This window comes from Hesperophylax consimilis, chromosome 18 (assembly GCF_061612785.1).
Source record: "Hesperophylax consimilis isolate HC1 chromosome 18, BYU_Hcon_1.0, whole genome shotgun sequence".
NCBI classification, from domain to species: domain Eukaryota; kingdom Metazoa; phylum Arthropoda; class Insecta; order Trichoptera; family Limnephilidae; genus Hesperophylax; species Hesperophylax consimilis.
In genome coordinates, this window is record NC_142853.1 from 24,715,024 (window position 1) to 24,730,604 (window position 15,581).

The 15,581-nt window shown below is 34.6% G+C and overlaps 2 protein-coding genes across 2 annotated transcripts in view; both read left to right on the forward strand.

Annotated features, from left to right (window-relative positions):
- The window catches only part of LOC149415554 (ribosome biogenesis protein BOP1 homolog), a 28,261-nt gene extending 18,981 nt beyond the window's left edge, over window positions 1-9,280 (forward strand). The window contains exons 9-15 of the mRNA XM_089642455.1: window positions 224-391; window positions 1,649-1,823; window positions 2,836-3,057; window positions 4,446-4,723; window positions 5,077-5,222; window positions 6,869-7,018; window positions 9,052-9,280. Coding sequence (XP_089498581.1) covers window positions 224-391; window positions 1,649-1,823; window positions 2,836-3,057; window positions 4,446-4,723; window positions 5,077-5,222; window positions 6,869-7,018; window positions 9,052-9,205 — 1,293 coding nt within the window. The 3' untranslated portion in view covers window positions 9,206-9,280. The remainder of the gene's footprint in view (window positions 1-223; window positions 392-1,648; window positions 1,824-2,835; window positions 3,058-4,445; window positions 4,724-5,076; window positions 5,223-6,868; window positions 7,019-9,051) is intronic.
- Window positions 9,281-12,515: 3,235 nt separating this feature from the next.
- Window positions 12,516-15,581, forward strand: part of LOC149415555 (SLIT-ROBO Rho GTPase-activating protein 1-like) — a 361,047-nt gene continuing 357,981 nt past the window's right edge. The window contains exon 1 of the mRNA XM_089642733.1: window positions 12,516-12,945. Within this exon, the coding sequence (XP_089498859.1) occupies window positions 12,858-12,945 (88 nt within the window). The 5' untranslated portion in view covers window positions 12,516-12,857. The remainder of the gene's footprint in view (window positions 12,946-15,581) is intronic.

Below are 15,581 nucleotides of genomic sequence, written 5' to 3' on the forward strand. Positions count from 1 at the left end.
TACAAAACATTTGGCCGAGGCGGGTCATAAAATGGACTGTAGAAAATCAATACTGCTAGTTCCTATGCGCAGGCTGCATTGAAACACCTGTAAAACAGACTCTAAATACTCTCTTAGATATTCCGGTGTGAATTTGGTTATCCACCAGTAAATTAATCTGTACAACACAATGTGTTTCTACATCAGTCAAACAATGAAGTAACCCGTTGATGTAATTTTCCAGATGAAACAATGGAAGCGTATGGAGAACACCCCATGGAAGAGGAAGTACACATTCCTGCCCCAGAAGTTCTCTTCCCTGAGGGAGGTGCCGGCCTACTCCAGATACACGAGGGAGAGGTTCCTGCGTTGCCTCGATCTGTATCTTGCCCCACGTGCCATCAAGATGAGGGTAAATGATTTATGTAAATATAACCCCTAGAGCCTCTGATATTTTTTAAAAGTGAACTGTCAAAATGCTGATTGCACGGGAAAGATTTTCGCATTACATTTGATTCCAGATAAATTTACTGATTTTAAATGTATTTCAAAATAAAATACTGTTTTTGAAAGCAGATGAAAGAGTATTTCAGATGATGGTATTACAAATCAACATAAGCAATTTAAAAATATTAAAATTTTAAATGCAAACTAGATAAAGTTTTAAATATCGTTTATCAACGGTTTTTATAGTGTAAACTGTAATTACCAATTTACCCACAAACTAAAAAATGGGAAATGTATTTCAAAAGTTATTGTCACCTTCCTTTTTTTTTCATTTTATGTAAAAAAAATATTTAACTTCCAAACCTTGACAAATATTTTTCAAATGATAAATGTTGTTTCATAAAATTATTTCAAGTTTTTTGGGACCGTCTATGGTAAACTTTTAAATATAAATACAAAGCGTGATGTTTTCTCTTTCTAACACTGTTTAAATCCTATACCTCACCGCAGTATAAAATTAATTTTATTAGTCCGTATCAGGCTAGGATAAATATCTCCAAAAAAAAAACTCTACCGGTGTTGGACATCTGAAGAAATATCTCCCGAAATTGCTCTAGGGATTAATTTACTTTATATTTATTGTGTTAGCCAAGGTATAAGCCGATTATGGTGATTTTTTGCATGGTAATAACTCGGCTTCAATGTGAATTATGGATCCTTGGATTTCTTAGAAGAAAAGCAGACATTGTGATCTGTACCATTCATTTAATCAAATAATATCGAAACAGTTTTTATACACACATATTCGTGAAATCATAAATCTATTAGAAAAACACAAGAGAAATACGGTTATTGTAGTGACCGGCATTCGAACTCGGGGCTTTCTGAGTGTGCTGTAACCGCTGAGCTATCACATCAACATTCATCTATGAGACATCCAAAAATGTCTCTATCTCAGATGCTTGTATGTATCAGGTTACATTTATGTCTAGCTAATAAACATACTATTTTATGCATTATTACTCTGTATATATATAAGTATTACTAGTATTTGTATTCTATGTTTTATATTACAACCTTATTTTTTAATTATGTTTTTGTAGGCGTCATGCATGGTAAAATTTATTACTTTTTAAAAGATTTTTGCCAATTATTAAATACATATTGTGTAAATAACATTGTGAAAACAGTTACATTAATGTCTTATTGTTTCTCATTTCAGCTGACGATTGAACCCCATCAACTTGTCCCCAAGCTGCCCAACCCCCAGGACCTCCAGCCCTTCCCCACCCACGAGAGCATGGTGTTCCGAGGCCATACCGACATTGTCCGCTGCATCGATGTCGACCCCACCGGGCAGTATCTGTACTCGGGTTGTGATGATGGAACCGTCAAGAGTAAGTTGTGATCCGATAAACCTGCAAGAGTTTTATTTTACACCTCACAAGAGCGCCCCTGTCTGTACAGTGTAAAGACAGGGGCATTATAGGCCGGTTTGGCAGCATTGTGAGGCAGATTAAGCTAGGTATTTATTAATGCAGGTCTTGAAGAGGATTATATATTACAAGAAAGAGAGAAAACAGATGCCGATAGCTCGTTCCACGTGTGAGCTTACTTACGCAAAAACGAGTCGAAGAAACGATCCACTAATAATAATAATAATAATTGGATGACTTGTATAGCGCCATTTTTGTGCAAAATCACCTCAAGGGCGCTGTACAAACTTATAATACATTTCTACAGTGATCTATGTTATTACTTAACTATTTATGGAGAAAATATACAGTACAATACTTACCTGGTAGGTCACTTGAGATTAACACTTAATTAACATTATCTAATTGTTTATTGGCGAAATTTAGATACAGGATTTAGGACTTAATTGAAAAATTGAATATAACTCTCGTGAAGCCAACATTGACAGTGAACAGGTGTTCCACTCGTGTCCATCGAGTTTTACGTATGTGCACCGGTGCACAGGAAATCAATGCTGCTAGCTCCTTTGAGCAGGCTCCATTGAAATACCTGTAGAACAGACTCAGCATGCCCCCCTTGCGTCTGCATTAGAGATGGCAAACGGTCTATTAACAACGGATTTTCAATTAGACGGACCGCCCTCCTTTGCACAGAATCAAGTGGGTTTATTTGCCGGGAAACAATAGAATATTAGTACTTAAGTAGAACAGACTGAGAAAAAAGGATTAACTGGACATCGTCCATCCTCTAGTAATGCACAACAGTTAAAAAGATAAGAGTACAAAATCATGTGTAACTCAAATACATATTATTATAGCTCTATCCAGTAAAATGTACTTTTTCTGTCTGCACTCATGACTTGTTTGCGGAGAGGAATTTTATAAATTATTCAATCTTTGTTTTATAATATTGTAATGTTTGTACTATTTCCAGTTTGGGAGATCAGCTCCGGCCGCTGCCTGAAGACCACCAAGATAGGCGAAGAGCCCGTGAAGAGCGTGATGGCCACCCCGGTCACCTCGCTCTCGCTGCTCGCCGTCACCTGCGGCAACCGGATGCTGCTGTTCTCGCCGGGTCGGGGCGTCGGAGACTACAAAGTGGCCGAGAGGACTGATGAACTGCTAGCTGAAGCTCCTGATAACTCGGAATATATTGGTAAGTGGATAGTTACATTTATTAAATTAAACTCAATTTGGCAAAAATGTTAGTTAGCCATTGTCATTCTTAACCGATGATATGTAATACCATAATAAGTGCAAAAAACTACATTTTCTTAAAGTTATACAAAAATAAAGAGAAAATTTTTGGCTTCTGTATTGATTAAAAATAGCCAAAACCAGGGTGTCGGGGGTAAAGGGCACAAACTTCGGGAGGTAATTCTTCACGATAGTGCAATACTTGAATTGAGTCGTGTAATTTCTATACCCGCTATATCAACTTTCATTGATTTGGAGAAAACCGCAAAAAACTGTCACATCTTTAGCGTACATAAGTAATTGCATTTCAATTTTTTATATTATGAATTGGAGTAATAAAATTTCGAAAATCATTTATTTTTCTATATATGTCTAGCAATAATTAAGTAATTTCGATAAATAAAATGGATAAAGCGGATTTTGATACTCACTTCGTGATTTTGAAAGTCAACTGAGCCGACATGGCGGGTTTAGAAACACACGCGTAGATCATTTTGACACACGAGCGTGGCGTCAAAGCGGCGGCCATATTGTATTTTGGCAAAATAACTGCTTGTGATTGGTTGAATCCGATATAGCGGGTTTTGATAAATAATAACTTTCTGTATGATATAGCGGATTTGGTTTCTCACTCGCAGTTTTAACATGGTTTTTGGTTGTGATAAGGAGGGTTTTGAAACTCAATTTTAGGCTCATCTTGTTGCTCGCAAAAATGTGAACAAGATGTCATACTCAGATCATTTTGTCAAAAAATCGGATATAGCGGGTATAGAAATTATAGGATTCAATTGTTTCTATGGAAAAATGAATATTTTAGTATGGAAAAAAAAAACAATGGAATTTCGAAAATGGTAAAAAATCTTTTTACTTCTACCATCATGTAGAATCACCTCTCGACGTTTGTGCACTTTACCCCCGGACACCCTGTATGTATATACATATTTTTATTTAACCACTAAAAATATACCAAACATGTCTAAAGAAAAGTTTTAAATTCTTTTCACTATGCATTTTCATATCAAGTATAGTTGTTAGCATTGCATTAAAATATGTACTGTGATTAAATTCATGAACTCAGGGCCTTACTAATAAACATGTTTTAAATTTTCCACAACTGATTAACAAATTTATTAGTTGTGTAAATGTGCTTAATGTTATGTAAAATTATCAGAGGTTATAGAAAATGCACACAATGGGTGGCAAAGTATCAAATTTTGACCATGATTACATTTGCATTCCCTTTCATTATTAATGGCTCAGTTAAGAAGCTTGCCCGAGGCTGTGAGTTTGTCCCTTTGTCCCTACGCCACTAAAAGTATATTATTATAATGCATCATTATTTTACAGCTGACGACAGAATTAGAACAGCTGTCCAATGGGAGACGGTAACCCCCGACCAGTGGGACCTCGGCATCAGAATCAGCGTCAGCCACTTCAAGGAGGTCAAGCAGGTTGTGTGGCACGGGAGGGGAGACTACGTCTGTGTGGTGCTGCCCGAGGGTCTCAACCGCTCCGTAGTGGTCCACCAGGTATCTCGCCGGAGATCGCAGCTTCCGTTCTCCAAGGCTAAGGGCATGGTGCAATGCGCACTGTTCCATCCCATCAGGCCTTTCCTGTTTGTTGCAGTAAGTTTGACAATAATTTGTTCTCTATTCTAAATTTGTTATGCTTTTAGTGGGTGTACTAATTTCTTGAGATCAACTTTTAAATTCCAATATTAATAGCTCTCTTTCTAAATCTATATTATATTAAATTCCAATATTAATAGCTCTCTTTCTAAATCTATATTATATTAATTTCCAATATTAATAGCTCTCTTTCTAAATCTATATTATATGTCTGACCGTAATAGAAAAGAGATAGTAGAGTTTTATGAGAACATATCATTTGGTGGCAGATAAAGCACTATGTTTGACCCGAGTTGTTAATATCATTATTTTTGTCAGCAATCAATCAATCCATATGTATTATTTTTCAGACCCAGCGTATAGTGAGGGTCTACGATCTGGTGAAGCAGGAGCTAGTGAAGAAGCTGCTCACGTCGGCCCAGTGGATCAGCTGTATGGCCATCCATCCCGCCGGCGACAACTTGTTGGTGGCGTCGTATGATAGGAAAATGATGTGGTAAATACAATTTTTATTACCTTCAAATTTCTATACTTATCCAATCGTCCAATATAGATTTCCAGGCGATTGGTTTTGGATTCTGCCACGCTCATTCCAATAATCATACCTCTGAATATTAATATTGTAACATATTAACTGCTTACTGTGGCTTAGAGCCAATAAATCAACCTTTAATTTCACCATTTATCCCATATTTTTAGGTTTTACAAAAAAATAAATTGTTATATTTATAAACAAGTCAATTCTGTATGCTAGTTACCGAAATTGTGACCTACGTAGTACTTATTTGGGGCAAAATTGAAGATTACTCTTTCTGTATTTTGTCTATGGTCTACTCGAAATGTTTATAGTCACAGGCCGAGGTTCGTAGAAAATGTATTTAACAAAGGTTGGCTGATACAGGCACTTTTGGGAAAAAGCCGCATTGTGCCGCTCACAAGCTTTAACGTGGTTCGAAGTCCAGTTGGAGTCCGAAAGGAACGATCGCTTTCACTTTTCATTAGGTGTATAATATTAGTTTTTGGTAAATCTACGTTATTTTCCTCCCACTTACGTTTGTACATATGAGTCAAATCGGAGTCAATAAAATTTGATAATCAGTAGCAGTGAAAGATAGAAAATTTTGGGGACGTCAAAGGAAGACAAGCATTATCTGCACTGGAATGATATAATGATATGATAATCAAATTAAAGTTGAAATAATATTTTTTAGAGTAACAATATGGTGTACAGTAGTGAAAGGTAGAAAAAGTTGGCGACACCTGAGGTAAACATGGAGCGATCAAGTGAAACAAATACTTGTTTATGATAAAATTAGGTGTATGTAATCTCCAAAGAAAGGGGTGTAAGGAGAATGTATTACGTGGACGTGAATTGTAGAATACACCGTGCGATCAAGTGAAACTAATACTTTAAAACATTTTCAATTCTTAACAATAATATTGTGTATTTCCACCTTAACTACACCTTAGGTTCACTAGAATTCACAACCTCAAAACTTTACTCCAAACCATTCATATCCTCGATTCTAGATCATCAAAACATAAGTATCACTGCAAATATTCCTCAGATTTTTCCCTTTTATTCTGAACATTAGTTTTAATATAATAATTAGTATAATGTTACAAACGCATTATAAATACATCATTGCAAATGCATTGAGTTGCTTGTCGCCACTTATATTGCAGAGAATTCAAATCTCTCAGTGGAAAATGGTTTTAGTTACGTCACGACTTTCTAGCCAATCACCGCTCCCCCCCTGTGTGAGCTAACCTTAGTCACAGGCATCAAAAAATTTCAATTTTTTTTAAATGTAAGCAGATGTTCTATTAGTAAACAAATTAGAATGGCGTCTACGAATATTACGAACATATTTTGGTATTCGATAGAAGCTTAATCAAACTAACGACTAAACATCTTAGTTTATTGCGGGTATTAATAAATAAATTCATCAAAATTACCTACCTACGCGATTCATAGCAATTGTCGCATATGTGTGAGCTATGGAGTTTCACCAAAATACGTACATTGTGTCAAACATACTTCTTGGTGAGCTAGATTGTGTTGAAAAGGTTATCATTGAATATATTATAATACCTTTGAATATTATTTTTCTTACATTTCCCTTATATTTTCGTTTGCAGGTTCGACCTTGACCTCTCCAGCAAGCCCTACCAGACCCTGCGCCTGCACAGCGCTGCAGTTCGAGGAGTCGCCTTCCACAAGAGATACCCCCTCTTTGCATCTGGATCTGACGATAGGAAACTCATCATATCTCACGGAATGGTATACAAGTAAGTACCCACTTCAAAATAAGTAATATTGGATATAAAAACAAATGTTGGGTAGGTACCCATACAATAATAAAAAAGAACACATTTTAAAAAGTGGTAGTACCTACCAATCTTATCCAATTGTTATTGTTCTTATTATTTGTTAATATAAAATGCATAGACTATGATGGCAACATTACAAGAAAGGGGGAAGAAAGTTTATTTAATTTTGGTATTATTATGTTGTCAGTTATGTGAATTTTATTTGAGATAAAAATTATTGATCTGAGTTTGTTTTCAATTTTATGAGTATAAAGTTACCATCTTTTTTCATTCTAATCTCATCATTGTTTTTTAAACAACTTTTTAACTTAAAAATTACTGATAAGAAAAAAAAAACGTTTCCGTCACCTTCTTTTTTGTCGTATCATATAAAAATGATTCATAAAAAATTTATTGAGTTTCCTAATTCTTTTCAAATTGTGTTCGTAATCCTTGGTTTCATAGAGATGTACTTTTGAATTCTTTTTGCTTCGGAAAACAGATGCATTATAGTAGATCAATATACTTTATTATTTATATTTCTGCATGATTTTCAATCAATCAATCAAAATATTTACGCTGTAATATTGGTATTAGTGTTTTAGTGTTTTCATTTTCCGTAGAAGCATAAATACTCAACCAATATTGGTTTCTGTAAACGTGCCAAATTAGCAATTATTGATGTGGCTTTTAAATCATTTTGAATTCAATATTTATCAGAATTTCTTTTAAAAAAATTGCCCCTTATTTACCCTTTCGAAGATGGTTTTTATAAACAAAGATTTTATTTGCACTCAAGTTTTTCTAATTTTAGTTTTTATTGCTTTGCGGAATTTCATTGTTTTGTAAACAAATAAAAATTCTTCTCCAAATATAAATGTGTTCAAGGTTGAATCGATGCTCGAGATTTTCAAATTGTGATTTTTATTACATTATAAGCACAATTTAAATCATCTAAGAACACGCATTAAAAAATTTAAAAACGAATATACTATAACTATTTTTGTAAAATGATATGGTAAATATGAACTACTGTGAATCCGGCCCAATGAACTCTAGAACTTTTGTTTGAATCACTTTCTTTTTCAAAATTGGAATTGGAGAATTGAGACAAGCAATAAAGTACCTACCCATTTATGTAATAATATTTTTAACATAAAATTTCAATTTAAAAAAAATGGAACTATTTATCGAGAATTCAGACTATCCCCATTAGATGAGATACAAAGTTCCACTTTTTTACCTCCAATATTACTGTTAAGGCGATGCACTACATCGTGTAATATTTTTAATTGAGCCGCTATCAATAACAACCCTTACGTAGATGGCGATAAGGTTTAAATTCCCGCTTAACACCATCCGCCTGTTTTGATTTATGCAAGAAAAAAACATGGCCAAAAAGTGCCTTTTATTTTATTTTGTGGATGTTCAGGTATAAATATTTAATTTTTTCCGATCATTTTATAAATAACTTAAATTCCCACATTATACAATAAAATCATAACCGAAAATGGGTTCGCAAGTAGGAGATTTTGAACTTTAAAGCAGTTTTCATAGGCCTATACATTATTTTTTTCTGGGCTTATAAAAAGACTTATCTAAAAAATACTCGATTATTTCAAAGGTAAATATGTATTCTACTCGCAGCAAATTTTCGATCCAAAAACACATGATTTTGCATTACTACGTATGGCATCGCCTTAACGATTATTGTGAAATCAGACATGAGCGCATCAGTAGAATACTGTTTGCTCATTAAATACAAAATTTGACTTCCAATGCTCTAGCGCAAAACGACCGGAAGCTACCGAATCCGGTCCCAGCGCAATGCTACTCGCGTGATAATAGTGTAACACATTTCAACGAGATATTTCGCGCTAATGTCCTAATATTTTGGCTGTGAAAATCCTAAATCGTAATATCTTTACAAGAGTTAGATTATTCTGAGAAAATTACATAAAATGCTGAAATTTCTATGGCTGGTTTAAAAATGAGTATTTTTCCACTTTCAGTGACCTCCTCCAGAACCCACTGATAGTCCCCCTAAAGCAGTTGCAGACCCACGAGCACCATGAGGACTTTGGCATCCTCGGAGTCACCTTCCATCCCATGCAGCCATGGGTCTTCTCCGCTGGAGCTGATCAAACCATCCGACTGTACACATAATTCTATATACACTATCAAACCTGTTGATAACTTTTTTTTTTATAATGATGATGTAATAAATGTTATTTGCCCATTTTTATGTTTTCTTATTTTTGTCTCTCACTAAAATCTCCCAAGCAAGGAATATTGTAATGACTTTGGATAGGTGGGAACTGGCAGGATATGAACATTTTAAACATAGACATCCAAGTTGATAGACTTGCCCTAACATAGAATCTGGTTATCATTTCGACGAGCTGGAGGCAAACCACGTGACCATATTTTTGACACCAGTAGGGTTCAAGAATGCTTTGAATAAACTACAATGTCAGTCATACATTGACTGCCAAAATAACCAGACCCTTCGTAGGAAAGTAAAGTTCACTAAATTAAGGCAGCAGTTTGCCGCATAGACCATTGTGAAACCTTTCTGTGCAGGGTTTGAATGTTCCTTTTTAACCTAACTGCCTACAAATCAGCGTGCGTAGCGGTACAAAAATGAGTTGAGTAAATTGTAAACGTGTCTAACTAAATAGTGTAACAAAATAATTAGATTTTGGAAATAAGTCAGAACTTTTGTTTACCTGATGTCGGATTTGTAGTTAAGTTTTTACGCTGCTAACTTGCTTGCCATTGTAAAAAGAAATAGTAATTCATAAGCACATTTTACTTTAGGACTAAGACTCCTAAATTTGGTTTGTTCCCCTTTCCTTGATGGTCTGGTCTATCAATTTTAATGACTACAATTTAAAATAACTAGTCATTAGTAAATAACCTTTCAGTCATGTCATCTTTGACAGCTCATGTCTCCTGGAATGTTATATATATGCAGGTTTGACACCAAGACCTGCTAAATATTCCACATCGCAGAATGGACGTGCTGGCCCAGCCTAGCATGAAAAGAGGTGTGGTGCTGGTTAATGATATCTCTAGGCCTCTTGGCATTTTCAACATTAGCCTTGAAGGTTTGTGGAGTCATTTTAGGCAAAAACTGTAAAATATATTGTTACTGTACTGATAGGGTTGCCAGACTGCTCTATTTCAGACCCAAAAATTGATCTTGTCCTCTAATTTAAAATCTTCAATAGAGGACAATACTTTGTCGTTTTAATTTGGAAAAAATAAATGAATCAGCGTGATTTCGCGCGATGTGCTGCGAGGCGGCAGCGCGGCGCGGGCGGCTGAGTCGAAATGCGGAACACGGTCGGGCAAATATTGCTGGCCGCCTATTTCCTCTGCTAGGTGAGGTGACGCGTGACGTTAGAGAGCGTGTTTTTTCGTCTGTACGCAAGTAAATCGAATTGAAGATGCCTTTTTTGGAATGGCAGTCCAGCAAATTTTTCGAAAAATGTCTACTTCTCAGGCTGAAAAATACACTACTATATTTTTGGAGTGGTATCAAAATGTACTGACATATATAGAATCGCGATTTGATTTCTCAGAAAACAGTAATTTCCATTGTTTGCAGCCGCTGACACTGACGAAAGAAATTAAGTTCCAGGATTTGTGCATCATGGTAACAAAACTACAGATACCTAATATTAACCTTGATGCATTGTATGAAGAGTTCTGTATATTAAAGCCTCTCCTGACGAAAATTATAGACGATAAGAAAATGTTCTTGAAATTTCGATTCAGATTCTCAAATCTACGGATGAAAACAAAAATCTGCTAAAAATAATACAATACGTATTTTTCATCCCCGTTTCTAATGTCCAAGCCGAAAGGATTTTTCCTTGTGTACGAATACGTGGACCAAAACCGAAATAAGTTAAATGCAAAATGATTAATTAAGGTCGTACTACTTACTTGGCTTCGATTAACGTTGTGTATTAACATTGTTTTTTTATTAATAAATGTAACTACTGATACCATTACAGCATTTTATTAAAAAAATATTGATGTCCTTTATTTTCATCATTTGTCCTTTATTTAATCGTATCAAATCCTCTAATTCAGAAAATGGGAGCTGGCAACCCTATGTACTGAGTACTGTGAATAGAAAACTTCACACAATGTTGATTAGTACTCTGACTTGACAGTTCTCAACAGGGGCAACGTTCGTACGCTCTGGCGGAATAAAAAGGTACTATCACACACGGCTACCATCTTGACAGGATTGACCGAACACGTAACACACAATCAAATTTACAGACAGATGAAATGTAAAGTGGTTGAGGCAAAACAGGACTTTGCCACATTCAGTCAATTAAATTTCATGTATTTATTTATGTAAATTGTATCATGATCGTTTATTGTAATAGTCTTAATTATGTCTAAAACTGGACACCTGAAAGCTTCCCCACGAAGAAGAAATAATAAGGCGTCATTAAAAGAAATTTTGTTAGAGGCCATAATGCCAAAATGTATAATTTACAATATAAGAAAAACTTGTCGAATTCCGCTGCACATAATATGCAAAAATATATAAATAGCACTTGGTTTCAACTTAATTACTACAAGAAATAACTATTTACATTGTGGGAGCATAGGACGGTAGATGGTAAAAAATGCATTAAAGTTCCATTTTTTCTCAATTAAAATTAAGTTCTCAGGTTAGGAAATATGCATAAATTATTAAAATAAACCAAACTAAACCCTAAAAATCTATTTTGTGCAGGTGTCACTTAAATAGTTGTCTCCATGATATATTTAAGTTAAAATCATATGTTGTTTTTTAAAGAGTCTTTGCATGTAGTGGAATTCAACAAGTATACCTAATATAAATTATTATAACGTGTGAAAGGTCTCTCAAAGTCTTCCAGTGTCTTAGCAGCTATTATGCTAATACTATTGATTGTTCATAACAAATTATGGTTAATATTTTTCTGAGTAAATTTAAAAAAATAAATAAATGTTTTAAAGTATTTTCAACTTGGATCATGGTAAAACTGATGTACAGAGCCAGTTGTCTGAATATTTAAATCAAGGAATGCTAGAGCTTTTCTCGCTTCATTATTTATGAGAAACAGAACACTCAAAAGTTATCATCAGTGCAAAACTAATACAAGTACATTTTTTCTGATGTATTTTTAAATAATATGTAACTATGCTGAAGTCTGCCACACTCGTATATAAAAAATAAATAAATGCAGCTTACGATCACCACAATAGTCACAAATATAACACACAAGTAACGATAATATTCATTATCATTTTCGACATCACCCGTCTTCACTAATGAATTTGCAAACCTAAGAAAATTCTGTTTTCAAAACTCCCGCCTAATATTTTAAATCAAAACCCGCAATAAAAAAACGACTATAGCGCAGCATGACGGTAGCGCCGCGAACCACCCACCCGTCACTATCCCGAACTTTTTAAACCCAAACAAACTCTTCCCGAGCCACGCGAAGGAACTAATTCCTAATTCCTTGACTTTCGTTCGCAGCGGTCTCGCATTCGGTCGTGCATGTCTGTCGTTCGCGTTCAATATTTTATTATTATCATTGTTTTGTGACATTTTGTGTTCATTTCAACTGGCGCAAGATTAAACTGTAGCCAGTGAAAGCATTGTGTATCAACTCTTGCATAAACACAACAATGTGCATCGTGAAACTTCAACTGTGATAAGCAGCAGCTGGAGATCGTGTTCGTTTAGTTGTTTAGTAAATACTCTCAACTTTTAGTTTATAAATAGTTTTATGTGTAAAAAGTGACAGTGAATAAGATAATGTCGTCGGCAATGGATGAGACCGATTTGGACATCAAATCTCCGATGAAGCGGTTGGGATCCACCAGAAAACTCCTCGTGTTTAGCAGTGAGTACACATTTTACCTCTTATGCTAATGTCATCTTGGTAAAAGTGAAAACCCTTTCTCGTGTTCCTTTCAGTGTCTGTAAAAACTTTGTCAAATTATCAAGTAGTGTTTGTTGTACAATTTAGCAGACTTTGCGGTTACTAAGCCGTTATTTCATTGTAGTTTCAAGATCTAAATGGGCGTAAATAATGTAATTTACCATTTACCGTAATTTTAAATTGCTGTTTTTATAGACAGCTGTTTTGAGATGAAAAACAAAACGGAAATATTTTTTTGTCTCTATTTTTAAATAAGTTGACGTAAATAAATGGCACATTTTAGAATTAAGAAAGTAAATCTTAGATTGTTTGGAAATAATATAGAGCGGATGAACGAGAAAGGAGTGTAAGGAGAATTCAGTCAGGCGCTTTCAAACCTTCCTCTTTCTCGTCTCTTTTCCCCTCCCTACTCCTTTCATCCTCACAACATTCCCCAAATGGGGATTTTTATTGCCTCCGATAGTAGGTAGTAGGGGGCAGTTGGGACTAAACTTTAATAATAATAATAATTGGATAATTCGTACAGCGCCGTTTTTATGAAAAACCACCTCAAGGGCGCTGTGCGAATTGACTTCATTCAAAAAGTCGATGTAAACGAAAGGTGTTCCTTTTTCAAGTTTGCTAGTTGTAGGTACTAGTTTATCATTCTTGTATGCAGCGAACGCCAATCTTGTTATCAAAACTTGTACGGTAAGAATGTTGGCGCCTAAAACTAGCCGCCCATGCAAATGGTCGCTGGTCGGGGCCCGCCTTGAAGGTACTTTATGCAAATTACTATTGCTAGTCACAGCCGATGTCAATATTATTATGCATTGATTATGAAAATCCTGTCTGTTTCTTGGTGTCTAGTCTGGTATAAAAGTCCTGGCCAACTTTTGGTAAGATCCTATAACAATTTCCAATATTAATATTAACGAACTACACTGACTGATAAATTAAATACCATATTTTATTGTACGCTGTACGAGAACTTTACCAAAATATGTAGGTAGATATATTATGTAAATTGACTTTTTTTATTAAAACTTTTATATTAATTTTTCACTTCTTTGTTTTTGACCGGATTTTTTGCTACAGGAATACATTACGTAACTTTTTTATTTGTAACATTTTGAAACCACTTATTTAAAGGGTAAACCACTATAAATTGAAAAAAAGGAATTTAATTTTTTTTATTTTATAAAGGCTGTATGTATTCTGTAGCAGATAATCTGTTTGTTCTGTGGTTTGTTTGGATTATCTAAAATAGCATAAACTCTCGAACGGTGAGCTCTGATATGTTGAAATCTGTACAATTTTTATCTGGAATTTATAGGTCAATCCGTCTATTATCAGCCCGCAGCGTCGTTTTCATCGTGAGCTATGGAGCTCTGAAATATTTATTTGTGAAAAAAAAATGACGACATGTTTTTAAATATTGTTAAAAAGAGTTTTGCAACTGCTAGTGTATTTTTAAATAATTCCTACATTAGTTGCCAATTGTTGCTCAATAATTCAAACACCCAAAGGGAAATTAATTATATTACACGCAATATGAATGATTTTCTCAATAAAACATATTTTTGTCTTATTGTACAATAGATTCTTGAAATCGTTATCTGATTTTCGCAATAATTTTATTACGTAATAAGCTTGGATTTATTTTTTATTGCACAATGCACATTCTTTTCACTATCTAGGTATTAATTCTGTATTTTGATGATTGAGGGTATTAAATCTAAACAATACTATATAGAAACATGTTTTAGAATAATAAATTGACAGTGTCTACAAAATTATTTGTAATTTCGCTACAGTTAAACTTGGACTTTGTCCGTGTGAACTCAGCAATATATTATGTTCGTATATAAAAATTATTACTGAAGTAAATATAAACTATATGCAAATATGTATTCAAATTGATATACCAACCAATCTGCTGGTATATCAATTTTCCGTTTCTGTGATTTGTCGGTAAATGAATCTGACAATATACAAGCAACTCGCACTGTAATACCGCTATTGAGTCCTCGAAAATAAAATCTGCTTTCGAATTGCTTATCATTTTTTCAATGGCGGCAGATGCTCGAGCGATCTGTGAAAAACCTAACTACAACTCTCAAATCGGGTAAACAAAAGTTTGGACTTGTTATAAAATTTAATATTTTGTTATACTATTTACTAAGACCATTTTACAAATGTGTTATAATTTACCCACCTAATAGCGTCGCTTCGCCAAGTGAATCGTTTAAAAACGAACATTCACACCCTGCGTAGAAAAGTACCACAATGTACCTACTGCTCTGCAAACTTTTGCCTTACTTTACTTTTATGCGCAGGTGTGTCTGTCGATGTGCGCTCATCGATTATTCAAAGCATTCTTGAATCTTCCTGGTGCCAAATATAATATGGTCACGTGGTTTGCCTCCAGCTCCACAAAATGGAACCCAGATTTCGTGTTAGGGCAATTTATATATGTTTGCTGAAGCAAAAAATCTCTCAGACGGTGAGCACTGCTTACAGATACAGATTTTTTTGTTGTTGAACTTTATTTTTTATTTTTTGTCACATCATCCCAAGATTAAACCGAAGAAAATCCACAGAGGAGATAATTTATT